A 21,666-nucleotide genomic window follows, 5' to 3' on the forward strand; every position below is an offset into this window, starting at 1 on the left:
GCTCAGAAACTGCAAACCTGTGTAAAATACCCTTTTTTTCTTATTAAGGCCTTCAATTGGATAATAAATTCCCTCCAGTGAGAAAACAGATGGTTGGTTTTAAGAGGAGCAAAGTTTACATAAATGCCTGTTGAAGGAAAGGATCCCATTAAGAGTTCAGTATGCTATAATTACATTTGGGTTATTATACAAAAAATCATGCATATATTTATGGAAAGGAGAGAAGGTATTACATTAATCAAGTAAAATGTGTTTGGAAGTTCTGTTGAAGGTTAATATGTATCTCCTAGTGAGCCAGAGGAGAACACATTAAGCTTCCTAAACTGATCGTTGATTAGACTGACGTCAGTGAAAATGCAATTAGTCTTACATATTCTTGGACATATGGAACGGATGTTGCAAAATAGCCAGGAATTAATTTCCTTGATTGCTTTCTTTTTCTCTTGTTTTATTGTGAGGCTTGTGCTTTGACTATAAAACTCTGGAAGTTTAAAGTGACCGAGGCTTGAAAATGTGCAATTTCTGTGCTGTTCTCCTGCAGGGCTGCAGGTTTAAAGTCCCAAATCTCCAAACAGCAGAATAAGAAGCAAAAATCCTTGCTTGTGTCTGAAGGTGTGAGCGAGTGCTCCTGGTCAATGGGAGGTGAATTGCCAGGGAGGCATCACTGAAGAATTAATATGGACTTGAGGCTGTTCCTGGACCTCCTGTGGGTCAGCTCTTTTTCAGATGTCTGCAGTCAGCTCTAACTATTGTCAATCTTGGTACTCAGCCTTGAAAGGGGTTTTGAGTGTGCTGTGACTGTTTTTCATTTTGTTGCTGGCATGTGCTGAGCAAGGTCTTGTTCTATCCAGAGATATATTAAGCTGCTTAAAGCAGACAGGACAAATGCTTTTGGCAGAAACACAAGTTTGTGGGAGGTTTTCACCTTGGTAAGATGCATTTCCCAACAACGAAACAGCTGTGGCCAGACAGACAGGATACATGTGATCGTGTTCTTTACTATTTCAGTAATTATCCGTACTGTACCCTCCTTCCACTTCTTCCTTGCATAACTAAACCCCTGCAGGGTGCAGTCACTGCTATGGCTTCTGTGGATATTGCCTGTGGCGGCTACATAAGAATAACAGATCAATGATTTGGTGTGTTTTGGTGTTGGTTTTGGTTAGGTTGGTTTTTTTAATGAAGTGGTGGTATGTGACTTGCTCTAAAAACTAGAGCACAGTCGTGCCAGCAGTGCAGTGGCACGTGTCCAAAGAGGCTGGGGGGGCTCTGAGCACAGACAGTGCTGTGGGATGTTGTGGGTGTAGGACACACAATGTGCTGGCCAGTGCCAGTGGGTACCTGGACAGTCCAGCCCAGCCCAGGTAAGCAGCTACAGTGATGTTGCTTGGCCCATCCTCTGTCACAAGTCCACACAAAATTCTAGATCTGTGGGAGCTGCCACAACTCACTTTCAAAAGTCACTGCCCTCAAGCTTTCACAGTTACCTGCGAGGCTCAAACATGCATTTTTGGAAGTCAAGGATAAATGGAGAAACCAAACAAATCCCAGTTGAACAACCCTTTTTCTATTAAGGTTTAATTGCATACCAGTTCTTTGCTAGTTCTCCACCATATCCTGAACCAAGATGACTTCTAGGAGAAATCATGAGATGATCTGGCAATTAATTGTATATGAGATTATATTTTCCCATAAATATTTCTGTAGAGGTCTTGCTTTGCAGAAGACCTCAGCAATCATTTTCAAGGCTTTCCTCAGATACAGATTAAACTTTCTTTAAATACAAAGGAAAAGTAATGAAGACTCCATTGATAGATTTGTATACAAATATCTTGTTTTCTTAAACCAGGAAAGGAGTAAGATTAAATAATCTTATGATCCAGTTATTGCAGTTATGAAAGAGAGATGTCTCTGCCCAAATTAAGGTGCAAGCAAGACCATATGCCGAAGTCAGTAGTATGGATTTTATTTAACAGCAAATGGGAGGTAGAAAGAGATAGAAAGAAATAGAAAAAGGAGAGGGGAGAAGAAGAAAGTGACTGAGATCAAGTAGAAAACATCACCACTCCATGGATTCTGATGGTGTCCTATTGATCCTGTTCTTCTGATCTTCTTGATGGTAAGGGTCCCACAAAACACAGAGTTCAGTGGGTTAATGTACACTGAGGCCAGGTGGGAATGCCCAGGGACCTCCCCTGCAGGGCACAAGTCTGACCCAGTCTCTTGCAACAGACTTCGGAGCAGTTGCATCACTTTGCATCATGTGCAGTGCTCTGGTGCAAGGGCCTCAGGAATCAGTCTGGGGAGCACTTTGGGGGGGCTTTGATGGGTTATGACACCTCCATGGATTATGATATCCCCTCAGCTGCCTCTCATGAGAATGTCCCATGGATGTGGCCTGTGGGGTTGGGGGTTTCACAGCTGAGCCTGTTTGTGTAAGGGAGGATGGATGTTCGCTGTCTCTGAGCTGAGGTTATGCCACACACCCAAAACTCTCCTCCTCCCCCCTTAGTTAGGAGGGAGTCTGTGCAAACCTGGCCTCAGCAGATGAGTCTCTGGGCTATGGCCTCCTCCACCTCAAACCCAGCCAGAGCTAATTTTCAGGACAGCTGCTGGATTTGGCTTTCTGGGGGATACTTTATTCTCCCTCAACCTTGTTTCCTTTTCCCTAGACCTGAGATGATTGAACAATAGTGTCACCCTTATCTTATCTCAAGTTCCCTTAGGCAGCTTAACTCATAGTCTCAAGTTCCCCTCAGGAGGCATCTTCAGGGAGGGGAGGGCTTTGGTGGTTGCAGCTTCCTTATACAGTTTTGCCATAATGGGCAAAACATCCTTCATAGCAATACTTAAGCCACAAACCATAACGTTTCAGTCTCTCACAAGTATATGACAAATTCTATCTCTAGGGAGGCAGAAACTTCTTGTGCATATTGCACAATCTCTCAGACTACTTTTTTAAAATAAATTTCACCATTACCATATTTCAGTAATAACAGACCTCTTGTGGTTTGGGTTTTAAGCCTGTTAAAAGGCTGGCAGTAGGCAATAGTTGAGTCATTTGTATAGAAGAGTGCTGGTAAATTATTCTGGACTTTCTATATCAATTTAATCAGCATAGTCTTTGAAGTTCAGTGTTTAGTGTCATAGCAATCAAAGTTGAAATTGTGTATAAAGTCTGATTGAAGTATTTTATGCAGCTTTCTATTATATGCTCTCTATAATATGGGCTTTGTAATATGCTAGTCTGAGCCTGCCTGGATGATTCTTTGCCTTCTCATAAGTAGTATGGAAAAACAGTGACAAAAATTGCAGACTCTACCCTATCTTCTCCTAATTAAATAATATAAATGCCTAGTTTCTACTTCTGACCTAATGCTCTCCCTATTCCAGTGCAGTATTTCAGATAGCAGCCAGAATCATGCTTTGAGAAATCACACAGGGAGAAAGAACAACTTGTTCAGGGACGTTTTATTTTATTCTCCTGTAATGTTAGGTTAGGCAGTCACCTGAAGCTGGCAGACTTGCATTTTGTTTTTAAGATCTTTTGTGATATGACTAACACTTGAATTTTCTTAATAAATAGTTCCTCCTTTTCTGAATTCCTTCAACCTTTTGGCATCAGTAACAATGCCTGATAATGAGTTTCATTGGTCAAAGGAGTGAAGAATTCCCTTTTAACCCAAGTTCAAGTGTCCCTCTTTCTGTTTCCCTTCAGACTAGTTTGTTCCATTGGATGAAAAAATAATCGAGTGTGTCTGGATTTCTAACTTGGACCACTCATTAAATTGTGCATCACTAACTCATCTGCAGCTTGTCCCTGAGCACTGGAAAGTTGAAACATTTTCATTAGCATGAGGCAGAAGGCTTTCAAGGCAGAAAAGAGAGAGGTATCTACTCTGACAGCCAGGGTTCTCCTGCTCCTCCATTCCTGGAGTTCAAGCCAGTGGCTGTGGTGGGCTCAGATGTAGCTCCTGTGCCCTGAGAGGAAAAGAGATTGAATCACTGCTGTGGAACTTGTCAAGGAGCTTGGGTACACAGAAGGGACATTTTGTTTCTTGCTCTTCACAGCAAGAAACAAAACCTTCATTGATAAAATTACCTCCTTGTTTCTTCTTCAGTCAGAGTTCAGAAAAAAACCCCAGTGAACATTAACAAACATAAAGCTGCCTAACAAGGGGAGAGAGGGAACAGATAGAAAAATCTTCCTATAGGGGGCAATAAACCTGAATTCATTATCTATGCTAAAGGGGAAGTTTGAGAAAGGCAGCCAGATAGTGCAAATCTATTCTGAGCTTGTTAAATCCTGAACCCATTTTTTTTCCTTTGTAGAATTCTTTTGTCCTTTTGATGAAGAAAACAGTTCTTGCTTTTATTAATATCTTCTATTCTTAAAGAAAAGAAGAAGAAAATATGCAAAGAACCTGCTTTGTGAAAAGGGAAAGGTAGATAGGGAGAGTTAGACATTGAGATACTTAGACATTTTCCATACATTCTGATCATGATACTGACTTCAGATATCCAAGTGCTAGAAAATACTCGTCTGTTTAGTTTCAAGGAGCAAAAGTAGTTTAAGAATGATGTTTTGTTTCTATACTTTCTGTAGAGAACAGCTACCTAGACTTATAAAATTGCCTTGGTTTTTTTTTTTTTTTTTGGAGACAAAGAGGAGACCTGGGTTCTGCTGGAGATTTTCTTAAGTTTTAATAAAAAATGTTTAGGATTTCTTACTACTAAAATAATGTCCTTGGCAATTTGCTTCTGTAGTATCTCTGTAGTAGACAACAAACTAAACCATGCTGGTTTTGTGGGATATTAAAAATATGCTAGAACTCCATGTGCCAGTTTCTACATATTACTGGGCTTCAAACCAGTCCTCAAACCAGCTCTGGAACTGTAAAAAGGGGCACAGGCAGGGAGTTAGTTCTCCACCAATGCTGAGATTTAAGGAGGGTGCTTAAGTGGATCTCTCTTGAGCTCAGTGAGGCTGAAAACACTCACAGAATTAAAAGTGTACAAACATCTTTGACCACCCATAACATTCAGACTACTACATGCATGGATTCTGTTATAAATTGAACCCTCAATAGAAATAAAGCTGGGGGGGAGGCTCTTCTTTTTTCCTGTAAATATAGGTATCTCTCTTCACTGCATTAGAAAGCCTTGGGAGAACTGTAGTAGAATATTTGTAGAGGAGACCCTGTAGACTTCAGTAGAAACATCACTGTATTTTTAATGCAGTCTATTGATTTAAAGTGAGCATGATATTTCCTCTTCTAAACTCCTTTATCAAAGCTATTTTATTTTGACTCTTGACTGAAAGCCATTGTAACTCCTGGTAATTCTTTCAGTGTTTACAAACATTAATGTAAGTTGCTGGTGAAAGTGTTTCTCTGTCTGCTTGAGTTAGGGATCATCAGATCTGTGTTAATGGCATGCTCTTGGGAGCTACTGGAACTAATTGTATTTTGGGTGGGCTGGGATAGATGTACCCTGCAGCTGTACTTCTACAAAAGGCTATAGTGATAGTTGTTTTCTGATCACCTGTTTCTGCTGTGCTTTTTGACACCTCTCCCCCACATTTTATTCCCATGAGTCACCACAGTTCACTGCTGACCTCAATAACAAATGACATGGAAAAAAAGGTGACTTATTGACAGTAGAAATCTGAAATTTTAGTGCATTATGTAGTTTCTAATTGCTGGATGCTGCCTGTGGAAGACATGAGGTTGTGTCCTTGCATCCTAAACACTGGATGTACTCTCCAGCAGAAATACCTCACAGTGTGCTTAAGCTGCTGGTTCTTTGTCACAGTGCAGGTGGCAGCAGCATCAGTGAGCCAGTCCCAGTCTCATCACCTGCTGCTTGTGTCTGCATGCACCTTCCTCACACAGCTGTTGCTGTTTAAAGTATCTTCTGATATCTGAAATTATGTTTTTTAAGCCCACAGTAGGGACTCCAGGTACTGATCAAATTTCTGTATGTCTCTTGGCTTCATACATTCTGTGGTCTCTATAAAGCAGTTATTTTCCTCCCCTTCATTGATTAAAAAGTGGATGTAATTCCATCTGGCTGTCAAAGTAGTAAGATTTTGGGTTTAAAAAAAAAAAATTATTTTATTTCCATATCAGAATTAGAGGACAGTTGGGCATTTTTTGGACTTGCTGTTGGATCTTTGTCCAGTGTGTTGTTAGGGCACTCTGAGCACCATCCTGCAGGGAACTGAGCCCAGAAGCACAACTGGTGCTGATCATGGGGTTCACCAGCAGCCCCAACAGGGCAGATGATAAACCAGAGAGGACAACCAAAAGCAAAAAGGGCTGGGACCAACTGGAGACAAGCCTTTACAGGGTCCATCCAGGAAGCATGGCTGGAGACTGGCCTTGTGTTGTACCACTGGGACAGGGACTCATGACCCCAGGCTGAGCTGGGTGGGGTCCTGGGCCATTGGCAGGGGTGTGGAGGGGCCCAGATTGGGGTTGTGCAGGTCAAATAAAGCCTGTTAGTGTCCCTGGAGCTCCTCTCCTGAGCCTCTGGGATTGCTCTGGAGCTGCAATCAGCTCTAGAACCAGGGGTCACAGTGACTTGATAGTGTAAAGTCTTGTGTTTTATTCTTTTTGAACACCTACCATGGGCAGAGTGGGAGCTTCAGATAAAGTTTATTAAAGAAGCCCTCCTGTTGAGTCAGAATGTACAGAAATGATTCCCTTGCTTTTTAAACTCCTCATAGAGGAGTCTGGGTATGGCTGGATCCAGTCTTAATCCCAGACTTTGTCAACATTTTATGTCTAAAGGATTATATAGGTGTTATTGAACCTTCATACAACTGTGTCCCACAGGATAAAGGACTGCAAATCAGATATATTTGAAGAAATAGATATAATTCTTTTATTGTTAGAATGATTAGACAAAACTATCTTATTCAGAATTATTTAATACACAGTACAGGAGCTATAACAACTATTACAGTACATCATGAAGCAATATTGAAGCAATTGTATTAAAGCTAACAAAAATTTTTATTTATATTTAATTATTATTAACAGATCGATGTTACTCACCCATATGAATGACCATGGGCCAGTTTCTTTAACTCAGCCTTGAAAGGCAACCCTGAAGGGGATCCCCACTCAAGGGAGGAGTCTCCACACATGCACTCTATGAAGGGGTATGGTAGAAGACCCTGCTGTTTGAGTTTGGGCCTGGGTGATTGACTGTCAGCCATTATGTCTCCAGGCCAGCTGTGTCAGCTCAGCAGCTTTAGATAAACTGTCAGCAGTGTCACTTGTTCCTTTCTCCATGTATTTTACCAGGTCTACACATTTTCATCTCACTATCAGAATGTTTAACTATGGGATTGAGTCAGACTTGGTTTCAACATTGTTCAACACCCAAGGCAGCATGAATCCCCCTTCTTCATTTACCACTGACAGCTTTGCAAATAGGACACTGTTCTAGTTATTTTACCCCATTCCAGGGGGAGCATCCTGCTACAACCCACTGCTGTATGGCCATGGACATGTTTCAGTTTCTCCATCCGTAAAAGAAGGACAGTGTGTCTCACTGGGAAGATACAGGGTTTGGCAGCTTCCCGAAACTTTGTGTAATTAAAATGCTTTCTAAGCATTGCTAATTGGCTGTTACACTCTTTGTTGCTGAAGAAATGCAGAACATCTTGTAGGAAATTTTGGCCCTATCAAAGGAGCACAGGAATCTCTTTTGTTTTTCCTAGAATGGAGATTTCAATTCTCATACCAACAGGGAATATTTTTTTATGCTCTTGTCCTTGATTGTGTGTCCTTGGAAAACATTACATCAGTAAGTTTTTGGACACACTGAATTTATGCATTAAAGCATTTTTCAAAATTCAGCAGTCACATCACTTTCAAAACAAAAGGGAAACCTAATGAGCGCAATACACCCAACTGTGCACACCTTTCTGGGAGAAAGAGGGAGCAAGCAAACACATGGTGTATTTCACTTGCACTGCTGACAGCACAGCTGGAAAATGCTCAGATGATCTCAAGAGAACAAACTGATAGAAAAGTAATGCACCAAAGAGCATTAGAGAGATTCCTACTGACTGCAGCAGACTTCAGCTCAGGCAAACACAATCTATGTCTTATACAGAATTTAAGGCAATGCTGACAATCATATTATCTGAATCAGGACATATCCATAAGGAGAAAATAGAGTGCCTAGGTCAGTATTTTATGAGTTTTTGTGGCTCTATCTGTACCCAAAAAATATGTCTTTACAATAGCAACACTCTATACATTTATGGTTTCTTATTGCTTGGCTTTTTTGAGTACTCTTCTTAGGTAACATATTTATTACTGGCTTATGTATTCTAGCTTTCCACACAGGAGTATAAAACAGAAACTAGGTTGCAATATGGAGTTATACATAATGTTCAAACCCAGTAAGATTTATGGAATATAACTTTAAATTTTGTTAGTCATCTGATGTCTTCAAAACCAAGAGAAAGCCAAGATCATGCTACAGCATTCCCAACACAAAGCTATTTAACTATTTTATGTAAAAATGCATTATGATCTCTAACCCCCTCTAGACAATCTCTATCTGCTTCTTATTGTTCACCACACTGTCTAATTTTCTTTTGCTGTAATTCAGATCTGCTTACCCAGTGGATCTGGAGGAAAGTCTGTTACCTTATTCTTTTCACTCACTTTTCTGCTCATAAAAGACTGAGAGCACCTCCCCCTACCTTTTCCTTGTTAAGCAACCCCATTTTTTTCCCTGTCTGTCCTACATTCCAGATGTCTGACTACCCTCTGTTCTGATGCAGGGTCCTTTCTCCTCAGGAATTTTCCTTATACATTTTAGAAGGACTTTGAATCCCTTCTCCAGAGGGAGGGCAAGTTTGGGAGGATAGTTTATGCATCTAATACACAGGTTCCTACAGCACTGCCCACCATCACATAGCCACAAAAATGAGCTTATGGGATTCCACTGAGTCATGTTCAGTTAATTCAAGTGTCATACCCAGACTCTTTTCTGAGCAGTTGTCACTTACTCAGTTTTTTAGCCTCATGCTCTTCTGAAGTTCTTCACAAATGTGTTTCTCTAGGCTTTTTGGTGCTGAATTTTGCTCTAGTTGGTCAAAATAATTTCAATCTTATTTCCCAAAGTGCCCATAAACAAGCCCATTGTCTGCAAATTAGAGGAAGGTAGGAGTTACAAGTGACTTGAAATAAGTCTCTCAACAATACTGGAACACACTAATCATTATATCTTCTGTGCTGGCTGTGAATCCCTAAATCCATGACAGCTGTTCTTTCAGTACAATTATCCAGCTGGCAGTGCATTCACCTTCCTGCACATTCAACCAAACCAGGTTTTCCTTGCTCATTTATGAGAATCTCATAATGTCCAAAGGTGTGCTAAGATGCAGAGATGTTTTCCACTGCTTCTGCCCTTTCCATAAGGCCTCTTAGTCTGTCAGAGAAGGAAAATAAATTACTTACAGTTTGTCCTTGACAAGCCCATGGTGATTGTTACTTGTCACCATACAAATTTGAAGTGTTAGTGGGGAGACTGCTTGATTGTCTGTTCTTTTGTTCTTAAATCTCATAGTCTGTCTAGAAATTGACCTTCCTGCTTTGAAAATGCATGAACTGTGCTTGCTCTTTTCTCCTCTTGAACTCAATCTATTCTCAGTAGTTTTCAAAGATTGCTAACAGATCTGGTATCAGCTAGACTTGATGGAATTTGCCTATCAAAAGGATTTATTCTACCTGAGAAATTCTCTAGTCTCTTATGTATTGAAATAACCTGTGTTTCTACACCTTGTTGCTGTTGGTAACCTGTGATCAGATTAGATGACTTTGAAGTGAGAACCAAAGCAATAAAATCCATCTTTCCAAGCGGACTGCTTTCAGCTTTCTTTTTTCCATTTTCTTCTTCCCCAGTTATCTTCCTAGTTCTGTAGAATAAGCTTTTAGCCTGGCTGCATTATTTCATGCTAAGCAATCTTCTTTTCTGCAATTAGCTCTCTTCACTTCAAAGCAATATGAGCATTTTGTTCAGATTTGTTTTAAAATACAGTGCTTTTGGCAACCTCTCCAATCCATTCCTAGCTGATACTTGACAATCCGCTTCTACTGAATCGCTTGATGTTCTTGGCATTTAATTCACTTACTGCATCTCATAGCCAAGGCCTTGGTGCTTGTGAGTGTCCATCTGTGCCGTATGACACAGAAATGTGGGCTCACATTGCCACCCTCTCTCACCTCTCGTTTAGGAGCTCACCTGATCCAGCACCTCCCTCACTCATGGCCTCTTAAAACAGCCCTGTCCAGTAATTGAGCTCCTCTTTCATCATGTAGCAATTTCACAGGGTGTGTCCCCAATTCTAGTTTTGCCATGCTGGTAGTCCTTGATTACAGCACCCATTTGTAATAATCTCAAAATGACTGGTGGATATGCTAACATGTTTTATAGTCTAAAAGAGCAGTAGTGACTTTTCTGGTGTGGAATAGAGTCAGAATGAAAAGAGGTAATCTATATTTTGTTTAATTTTCATGCTGCCACTTAGGGAAGAAGCAAGTCCTGTTTACACCAACTTAGAGAAATTAATTGCAGTGTTAGTTAAATACTACAGTTGTTCAGTTGGAAAACAGTCTCTATCAAAACTGGTGTGAAGCATGGTGGGTATGTGCTGCCCAGAGGTTTTTCATGCATTACTTTAACAGAATGATCCTTTTCCCTTTTTCCTCTCTGTAGATTATAAATTCGGTGGTATTGCTGATTCTGCTGAGTGCCCTGACTGACCCTGACCAGTACCACCTGACTAGTGCTGAGTTAGGGGGCGAATTTGAATTTATGGATGATGCCAGTAAGTACAAATTCCTTAATTACTAGCACTCATTGCTCCAGCATTTATGTAACTGTCCTGTCATTTCAGTAATTACTCTCCTTTCAATTATTGCTTCACCTTTGTATCTTGCAGATGCTTTTTTATTGTAAAAGATGTCATGGCACAGTTCAAACTTGTTTCCTAGTAGTAACCTTATCTGACACCTACCAATTAGTAATCAATCCATCTGCTCTGCTGTGTCCTGACTTGGCAGGGGCAGAGCCAGCCCTTGGCAGGGAGATTTATCCCTGAGCATGGTGCTGAAAGCCCCGGGGGATTTTACAGGACAGAGGGAGATAGGGAGTCTCTGCACCTCCCAGCACCACATCCCAAGTGCCTGCATGCACAGGAGCCCACGCTGCTGTTCAGACTGAGTGCCTTCATTCATGTTGCATGTATTTATGCACCCCTGTGTGCATGTGGCATGACTTGCACAAACCTGCTCAAATAGATGCAAATACAAATATCAACTGTATAGTCACAGGCATATTAGCAATAACACAGAGCAATTCCTTTTCTTACTGAAAGGCATAATAGAAAATCTCCAATATTGTTTCAGAGAAGGGTGAGTTAGGCCATTTATGTCTCCTACAAAACCTTCTGTCCTTTGCAAATGTTTCCTTGTTCTATAACTTTTTCAAATTATTTGGTGGTTTGTTGATTTAACTATATAATTCATATCTAGTAAAGTTTTCTCTCAATGTGATTTTGATAAAAATGCCTGTTTATTTTCATTTCTGCTTACAAGATTGTTACATTCAACATTTCCCACAGTAGTCTGAAACAGCGTCTGCTGCTAATCACACTGGTGTCTTACTGCTCAGAATCCCCCATCCATAGCTAAAGGTTTTAATCCTTTCCTCATTCCTGCTGAAGTCAATAAAAGTGTCAGTAGGAGAAGCAATAACCCCACACATGAGAAATTGCCCATTGTTGTGTCAGAGATGCTGGGTATCATTTAAGGGATGCTTATTTCCACAAGGACTTTAATGCAAATATGCCTTGAGGGTCTGCACTGAATTAATGATAAGAGGTGATACTACTCTATTGTGTCTCTGTTGTGTCTTCACTGAAAAACTACCTGCAACTTCCAACTAAAAATCTTTTTATATAACTGGATTTGAGAAAGTAAGGACCATAGGAGATACAGATGGGCTCCTAGCTGATTGTGACATATTAAAACTGACTGCCTTGTCCTAATTCTCAGAGATTAACCTTGGTAATGACTGTCTGTCACTGTGGTTTTATATAGCCGACATCAGAGGCCTGCCAGCGCCCAAGGCTTTTAAATTGTAATTCTGTTTTGTAATGCAGTAGCTGTCAGATAAAGTACATGGGGGATTTCCATCTACACTTGAAAATTGTATTTTCTGTATATTTTTATCAAGGCTTCTGAACTGAACCCTGCAAGACTGAAAGGATGGCTTATGGGCCAAGCAACCTCATTTTCATTTGGTAAAGGGAACATTTCACAGGCAGTTAAATTACGAATGAACACTTGAATTGATGTCTCATTTTATTCTTTGACTCCCTCTGGTTTGGTGCCTTACTGAGTAAAGGCAGTTGAATCAAGCTACTGATTTTTATGGTTACTGGAAATAGCTGGCAGGAGATAATTTCTTGCTTCTTTTCTTTAAGCGTGACTGTATTTGTTCAAATGCAATGAAATATTTTATTATGAGATAGATCATCAGAAAAACTTCCACATACTCTTTTTTTTCCTACTTTTATTTGTCATTCTTGCAGAAATGTTTTTCAGGGTAGCTGCATGCACTGAAACTGTGTATGAAATACAGGAAGATACATAATTTTTCATGCTATAGAAGGTTCTAAAGTTGTTATCTATATGTATTTCTGTTGATAAATAATATTAATAGCAGAAACAGTAATAGCCATTATTCTCATTACTATTGATGCTTCTATCAACAACAACAAAAAATGCAGACACAGAGTTTACACGTAAAATTTGTCACTCCCTTTCTCTTCTATAAGAGGATCCCTCTTATAGAAAATATCCCTCATATAAAAGATCTGAGAACATCATCTGGAAAAAAAATTTATCAGCTGTGTCACAGTAGTCAAATGAAGTTAATGACAGGTTTCCCTTGACTTCCAAGAAACCAGGATTCCCCCAGTATTTGTATTCAGATTTATTTCTATCTGTGCCTGGTTTATGGAGAATTTTCAATTTTCTGTTTCAGCAGTGCAAAAAATTCCTGCCTTCTACAGAGCCACAGCCAATCTAGTGCAAACTGCTTGAAAGTACCAGTGCAACATCAGTTCTAATTCCAGGATTTAGTGTGGTTCCAAGGGGATTGCCAGAGGCTTAAAAATACCTGTTTGATTAGTCAGAGAAAGGATTTACCTGAACACTTAGAAAAAAGCTCTAGGCTATTTATTTTCCCTTCTATTCTGGAACAGGAAGCAAGGGGGAAGAAAGTCTGCCAAGGCTTAGCCATGTGGCAGAGGGAGGTACTGGAAGACACCAGTGTGTGTGGTTTGTGTACATCTCAGAGCTGGGTAAAATGCTGGCTTTCCTCCTGTGCTGGGTATTCAGCTGAGCCCATTTAGTCTCATCTTTCTTTTTATTATTTCCTGAGGGAGTTTAGAACCTGGACTAGGGAAAATTAGAAGTGTGTGAGCTGCTCAATGTAATACTGCTGCTGTTAAAAGACTAATAATCTCAGAGCAGGAGATGGAAAAGCCCTATAATTCATTTTGGCTTCCCAGAGGGTTTTGCCTGAGCCTTCTGTTCAGCTTCTTCAGACACACAGACCATCATCCTCTCACAACAGCCCAAACAAACAGTGGGTGTTGTTGCTTGGTTTTGTTTATTGCTGTCATAGTGTCAGAGATGTGTGTGATACTTCACAGGCCACATGACAACAAGAATTGAGATCCTCTGCATGCCCTACAAAAATGGAGGGGAACTTTGACACCAATGTCAGCAACTCCAGGTCAAAATCTGCCTGTGTCCCTGCCCTGGGATAGGCAGACAGGACAAGCAGACACCTCACGATGGGAGAATGTGATGATCTCTCTGCTTAATATGATATGCACCCAGGACTTAAAAATATTAATTCAAATAGACAAAATTTATAAAGAAATCTACAGACAGCAGGTTTGGACTTATGCTGGGGGATAAATGGAAATAGTGGAGTAGGTACATCCCTGTTGTATCAACACCATCTGTGTAGTACGAGTCCCAGATGTAGGGAGGAAGAGAAAATTAGATGCCTTCCCAGCATAGGATATTCAGGGTGGCATATTCCCCTCTAGTTTTATACTCTGGAGTAAATGTGCTGAGCTCAAAAGTGCAGTATACTCTTTCCTTCTCACTGCCTCCTCTCTTTTCCAAGGAGAAAATGCTGCTGCTGTGCAGGTTGTGCCTCAGGAGGCTGCATGGTGGCTGGCAGCAGTGGCATCAAGCTTGCACAAGCAGCCTGGAGGAGAGAGCAAGGCAGTAATCCTTAGCTGGCAATCAGGAGGCTCTTGGATAAATAAGGCTGGGAGAATAGGGGAAACTGCCTGAGGATTTCAGGCTGATCAGCAGCTTTCTGGCCCCTGCTGTCAAAGCTGTGGGCCAGCAATTAACTGCAGGGCTGGGGCAGATGATGAGGATTTGAGGTCTTCAACACTCCACATAAGTCCTGGCTCAGGGACTAGCCTTGCTGGCAGTGCTCCTCCCTGTTCCTGCAGCATCCACCATCTGCCTCCTCTGTAAGAGGAAAGGGGAAAGAAAGGAAATACTTCTGAGGTGGATTCAAGGGAGCTCGAGCTGCAGTTTGCTGTGCACACAAGTAGCCCATGACAGGAGCTCTGCCCAGCCCCTGCAGCATCTTCTCTGCAAAGAGACAGCAAAGTGGGATGTCACTGCAAGGTATAAGAATTAAAAAACTCAACTGGTTTGTTTAAACCCAAGGAGAAAACTCAAAAAGCCATCTAGGACAATAGGCTAGATAACCCCTTCAGCAGTCCAAGTGCAGCCCTTCTAGCCATGAATGCCATAGAAAGCACAGCATGGCTGCAAAAATAATCACACACCCTTGTCAGTTTTTCACTTAATGTGCTGCATATCTAGTTTCATTCTGATTAATTGAAGCTGACACAGCTCAAAAAACTCAATGAAGCCTTAAATGAGAAAGAACTAGCTTGAGCCAACTAGGACTTGGCATGGTGGAGCACAGTTAGGGAGACTCTGGAGACAGGGAGCATGAGTCTGTCAGACCAGATCTTCAATGTCAAGTTCATCACAGTGTGCTGGGCTCTGGCTCTGAATCAGTACTGCCACAGTCACCAGCAAATTGGAACCTGTGTGTCCTGCATCTGCTGCAAATGACAATGACAGCAGCTTCCCCCTGGATGCAGGAAGTAAGTGGCTGGAGTCAAGAGCAAATGCATAAGCAGTGACTCCAAACTGATGGTCAGAATCAAAATGTTGATCCAAGAGCCCCTTTCATAAGAGATTCACTTGAGTTTAGTGGCTACAGCAGCCATTTTCACTTCTCTCTTTTTCTTTCATTACCTCAATTGTACCTGGTCTATTCAAAATAATTTTGATTTCACAGAATGTATGTAGGCAGCCAGAGTAAATGGCCGCACAACCAGAAGTGTCTTAAGAGGCTGCAGTACCTTTTATTAGTAGAGGTAAATTTTGTGGATATTTCTTCCTCTTGAGGGCAGAATTCACATCACTTCTAAGGCACAGCGCAGCCTTTACAGCTCCTAAAAACCTGGAAACTGGTCAAGGTAATGCAGCTCAAACACTTCACTGGTTGTCTGAATTCTTTACGCATTCTAACAGGAGAAGGAGGTGCCTTTGAAGAGCAATTTGAGATGCACTGAGATATCATTCCCTCCTGAATGATGAGCAGGAAGCCCAGCTGCCTCCCACTGGCATTGTGCAGCACCCATGAGCTGAGTTGCAGAAAGCCAGTGTGAAAGAAATGGGGAGTGCCAGGGTGAGCTAAATTCACTGCTGAGTGCAGCCCCTCTCCTGGGTGAGATCTGCTGTTTTGACAATAAGACAAAGATTCAAGCATTTGTAGTGTGAGAAAGGACATCTCTGCTCCAGGGCTTCATCTGACTACAGTGGTTTGAATGTGCTCCTCCAAGTGCCAGGAAAGGGCACTTTATCCTTCAAATTTAATCCATTAAATTAGGAAGTAGCCTGTCTTAGGACTTCTTCTGTGGCATTTGACTACCTGTGCAATCCCAGGGACAAACTTTGGGAACAAGAGAGAGAGAACAAGACTGCTGAAACCTAGGGCACAGGCAGTGTTCTAGAAAAGGAGAGACCTGGGTTCTGAAGTCCTTAATCCTGCTGTTGGTAGGTACAGTGCCCAAGGAGCCAGAGACTATAAGCAGCTCTAGATATGTCCTCACCTGCCAGCAGCAGTCTCCTCTTGTTCATTTTCCCTTCAGCTTCACAAGCCTCAGGTTCTTCTCTGCATCAAGGGCCAGCAGAAATCTGGATTAGTGCCATCTAGAGCAAAGTTTGTGTTCCCTCAGGTGCAGGAGGATCAAGGACTTGGTCTTTTGTTTTCTACATGGATGATCATTCTGTTAGGTTGGAAATAATGACAGACAAGGCTTAATGCCTGTCCTTCCTCCTCAGCCATGACCTAGGTGAGCCTGCAGTGCTTCCTGGTGGTGACAAGTGAGACTTGTCCACAGCTGCCAGATCCTTTCAGAAGCTTGGGTGAAGGTTCCAGGGCATGGACCCAGAACCTGATCTTGATGCATCCAGGGAGTTGAGTTGAGGACTCTTCCATGTTTGAGATGCTCCTTATCATGTTCTGGAGTTAGATGTTGTGGCAGCTCTGTTATGATGCCATCTTTACACTTTGAATCCTTCCAAAGTCAGGGTGATGAACATCTGTCATGTGTTTGTGCATCTCAGAGGTCCTCCACATGCCTCATCAAGGCAGGTAGTTTAAACACACCTGGTGAAAGCAATGTGAGCAGCAGCAGGTACCTCACAGAGGTGGGAGCTCTAAAGTCATATCCTATACACCTCACATCCTCTATCCTCTTTGTGCACTGGCTTAACCTCAGAAAAATAGGCACAATGTTCCATTGCACTCCCAAACTCACTGTAAGGTCAAGTTCAGAAATTCACTTCTGATCTCCTGACAGTGGTCGGCAAGGATATCTAGGGAGGGACATATGTAAAGACCAAACATGTAACTTTTTCCCCCAGGATCTCCTTCCAACTGTTCATGGCTTAGGAACTCCTTAAATCTAATGAAAAGTTAATTGAAAGCTGATCAGCAGTAGAAGAAAAAGATAGGAGTTCTGTAATTCCTCCAATCAAAACCTTAAAGAATATTTTCCTTCTTTTACTGCTTTAACTTTCCTGACAGTTATACACTTCATTTAATAAATATATCTCTGTAGTATTCTTGGTTGAAATGAAAAATTTCAAGATGTTCTTTCTGCTGTAAGATGCTCTTATCTGCCAGTTTTGTTCCTTTTCCAGTGTTGACATATATAAGCAATGGTATTCAGCAGCTGTTGGTGAAGAAACAATCAGTAGTGCAGAAAAGTAGACACATTCTGACTACAGATACCAGCACCTCCAGTAAAATAGTCTTGCCAAAACTGCTCCTGATTTTTGAAGATCCTTAGAAAAATTAGACCATTCATCTCCATAGTCTTATAGAGGCTGTAGTGGTTTGCACAGTGTTGGTATTAAGTGTGTCAGCACAGTGTAAAGCTGTAGGCTTGCGCAGACAGAAGCACTCTCTGTACTTTGTATTTAGGAAGTTCCCCACACAAGCCAGAGATTTCCCCCAGCAATGGCTGAACAATGCACCTGACCCCATCTCCACCCATCTCCCACCCTGCCCTTTGAGGTGCTCTGCACAAGGGAGCTCTGAAGCAAGCTCTGAATTTGTCTGCAGTCATTGATGTGTCTCTTTTCCAGATATGTGCATTGCCACCGCAATTTCTCTCCTTATGATTCTGATCTGTGCAATGGCTACATATGGCGCATATAAGGTAATTCATTATATTTGGTGAAGTCATGGATGATCCACACAACTCCATAGAAACAAAATTAGGAAAACTGTTTTCTAACAATTGCTTGTTCACTTGTTTAGCTGAAAACTGGGGGGAAGAAGTTGAAGAGGTAGCAGAATTGATTGCTTATATCAGTGGTACCCCAGGGCCCCCTGCTGCAGGCAGCAGTTGTGTTGATTGTCTGCAGTTTTAAATATGAGTAACCTCTGGGCAAATGGTGAATTCAGAGAACTGAATCTTGTATGTATCAAAGTTAAGGGAATTTTTTCCCATTCACCTCCCACGCCTGTGGTTTGTCCCAACATTCATCCTATTAATTAGAAAGGAAAAGTATAGTGTGGTTTCTAAATCTCCTAATGTAATGAGGTGTGGGAGTCGCACCGCACATATTACTGCAGTATAGTAGCCAAATTGCCTTGGCCAAACCTTTTGGCTGAATGTCATATTTCTTTCGTCTGATTTAATACTCCTTAATGTCAAATACTCCTTAGATTCCTGTAGAAAGACATATATTCCTCTATTTTAACTTATGGCTGATGAGTTTCTCTTTCCTTTTTAGCAACATGCGGCTTGGATCATCCCTTTCTTCTGTTACCAGATCTTTGACTTTGCTCTCAACACATTGGTTGCCATCAGTGTACTCGTCTATCCCAGCACAATTCAGGACTACCTCCGTCAACTGGTAAATCACTTGATGTTCACAGGCCTGTGGGGCTTTGGGGGAAAAAAAACTCTGTAAGGTGCAGTTTTTGCCCTGTATTTCTAGCCAGTGGTATCTTTCTCATACAGTCCTTGAGAAGTTCTTTCAGTCCTTGCCAATCTGAATTCAACATCCTTGCAGGCCTACATTACTAACTTACTACAATATTTGTGAAAAGCTTGGAAGTTTTACAATGATGTGAAAGATCTCAGCACCAGTGATTTAGAGTGAGACTCATATTGCAAGACATAGAATTGCTTTTGCATTCAGAGTTACTGTGTTCACAACCAGTGGCTTATTTTTGGTACTATTTCAAGGGTATTTTGTTGCTCCTTTTAATTTATTCGGTAGCTATAGCACATTTAATTAGGCAGGAGTTTGTTTGAGTGTAGATTTGGTTTTGCTAGAAAAAATTTTGGATTCTGTCATAGGGATATTTACAGGCTCCCTTCTCGTTCTGCTTTGGCCAAACATCTATTGCCAGTATAGTATAAGTGTACAAGGTATGATCACAACCCCCTAGAGCAAAGGCAAGAGCCCACCAGCCTCTGTCTCATCACAAGACCATGTCCTGTGTACAGCAGGGTTCATGTGGAGTCACAGAGCTCTGGAGAAGCCAGTGCTGCAAATGTCTCAGAAAATCTGTCTTGAGAACCTGAATACAGATTAGCTTGGCTGTGAACTTTGTTGTGTGGCTGGAAAGCTGGCCAGTATAAATAACAGGTAATGAGAAACAGCAGGCAGATAAGTAGCCTCACAAATCTGCAGGGAGAGGCAATGTGTCATGCCAGTGAGAGCTGGGATACATCAGGAGCCTGTTATACTTCATCTTATTTAACACCTACCTGCATTCACAGCTGATGGTGCCCCCTAGAAGAGAAGCAGAGGAATAAATCTAAAGGTTCTCAGAGATAGAAGTGGAAAAGAGCAAATTACAGCCATGGTTTGGGAGTGCTAAAGCTGGCACTGCCACTGCTGGAGTCCTCCTGCTTGTCCTTTGCCTACAGACCCTTGCTGCTGCATTAGTGTCAGCCTTGCTCTTGTGGCAGCACAAGCATCTCTGTGGCTGCAGAACTCCCCCCACCTCCCAGAGCATGAATTGTAACCAAATTTTACTCAGTCTTGGTCACTGTGCAAGAACATGATGGGGACAAAAAACAGGCTGGGAAATGTGCACTTAAAAGCCTCTGCTCTTCTGCTGAAAATCTGGTGCTACATATGGAGCTGACTCACTAGAAGGGCAAAGACCAGCTGTTCCTCTTGAAAGTGTGCTAAAACATCCCTTTATTTCCTTGCAGATGAAAAAATAACAAGTCCTTCTGTAGCAGAAGTAGAAAGAACAGGGCTTGGAAGGGGTTGGGTATGGTGCAGCAGAGCACTGTGATCTGTACTGCTGCTCAGGAGTGTTGAATCTTGGTTGCACATGTCTTTGTCTTGCTGTTGTAAATCATATTCTGGACTGGTAATGAAATGCCACAGGACCTCAGGAGTGCTAAACTGTCAGTGCTCAAAAGGGCAATGGGGATTTCCAGGATAATTATAGGCTGATTAGCCTGACATTGCTACCAAGCAGAATAATAAAAAAAGGTCTGGGGCTGAGAGGACAGTTCATTGATAATGGATTACACCAGAGAAAAATTATTAATCACTGCCAGCACAGTTTCATGAAAAATCAGTTCTGCAGGCAAACTCATTTTCCTTCACTGACAGGATTACTGACTTCATCAATAAAGATGAGCAGGAGCATAATGAACTTTCATGAGATGTTTGACTTCACAGCATGATGCTCAGAGCAACAATAAAGCACTAGATCAATACAGGATGTATCACATGGATTAGGAGAGGTTAGCTGGCAGACTAAGGGTTGTGGTCAAGCCGACCATCTGCCAGTTAGTTTCTATTTTGAGTAGAGGAAGGTCTCCAGGAGTCAGCAGTAGATTTCATGCTCCTCCTGACTTCCATTAATAATGTTGGACCCCAAGAGGCACTTCACAAAAGCTGATGTCAGCCATGAGAGAGCTTCTCCAGGCTTATTGTCTAGAGGGTTGAGTCCTTTGCTGGGAGGTTGTGAGCAGGAGTATAGTCTGGCTGTTCTGTGTCATTCTCTGGAAAACCCTACCCTGCATTGCCCAGTGGCAATCTCTGCATTTCCCAGTGGCAAGACTTGTGACTCTTCCTGGCAAATTCACTTCTAATAAAACCCGTGGCTCACACTGAGCTAGACTGCCTGAGAACTTGAATTCAGCTGCTGATGTGTGCTACAGAAATAAATACAAAGAAATGCAAGAGCCTGAGCAGTACAGATGAGCATACGGTTTGACAACTATGCCTGGGATGCAGTGACCCTGTAAGCAGCCTAGGGATTTAAGAGCCATAACTAAAGTTCCTGGGTTATTGTTTGCAAAAATTGCTCTTGGGAATTGTGGACAGAAAAAAGAGCAATTAATAGTAAGGGAGAGGAGACTTCCCATTTCTGTTGGTAGTGTGGATTTTCTCCATCTATTTATGGAGTCTGGTTGGGAAAAAACAATGCTTAAAAGTCAGAGAGCATGCAGGTAAGTTCCTAAAAATAACTATGAAAGCTGGATATATTGTAGGATGATGAGAGACAATCAGCTTTTCCTGCTCATTTACTGAGAAAAAATACCAAGAGGTAGTGCCATCAAAGGTTTCATATGCAAAATAATGATGTATTAAAAGGCTGTTTAAATTAGATGTAAGGCATAATGCTAATGAGCAGCTGGAATTTAGTCCAATTAAGTCCATTTAGAAACAAGGATTAGTTAGTATTTTATCCTTTGTGTTGGAGATTAGTGATGGGGGAAAACTACCAAGAGTTGTGATGAATTTTGGACAGTAAATATCACCTGTTCAAAAAAGTTTTGAAACTGTTCTGCATCTGCTTTGAAGCTGATCATGTCTCCTGTGTCTTAGCTGTGGTCCCAAGCACAAATGGCTCAACTGGAACCCCTTGTCCCTTTACCTGCAAGGGCTATCTCTGTTGGCATAAGATTGTTACATTTGGTTCAGAGTAAATACTGAGTGGGCAGAATCAAAGGGGACT

At 41.6% G+C, this 21,666-nt stretch overlaps 1 protein-coding gene across 1 annotated transcript in view; it reads left to right on the plus strand.

The window, feature by feature from the left end:
- LAPTM4B (lysosomal protein transmembrane 4 beta) overlaps window positions 1-21,666 on the plus strand; it is a 61,091-nt gene that overhangs the window by 6,805 nt on the left and 32,620 nt on the right. Inside the window, exons 2-4 of the mRNA XM_079302143.1 lie at window positions 10,747-10,858; window positions 17,808-17,881; window positions 18,462-18,584. Of these exons, the coding sequence (XP_079158269.1) occupies window positions 10,747-10,858; window positions 17,808-17,881; window positions 18,462-18,584 (309 nt within the window). The remainder of the gene's footprint in view (window positions 1-10,746; window positions 10,859-17,807; window positions 17,882-18,461; window positions 18,585-21,666) is intronic.

The sequence above is a fragment of the Erithacus rubecula genome, assembly GCF_903797595.1.
Source record: "Erithacus rubecula genome assembly, chromosome: 3".
NCBI lineage: Eukaryota > Metazoa > Chordata > Aves > Passeriformes > Muscicapidae > Erithacus > Erithacus rubecula.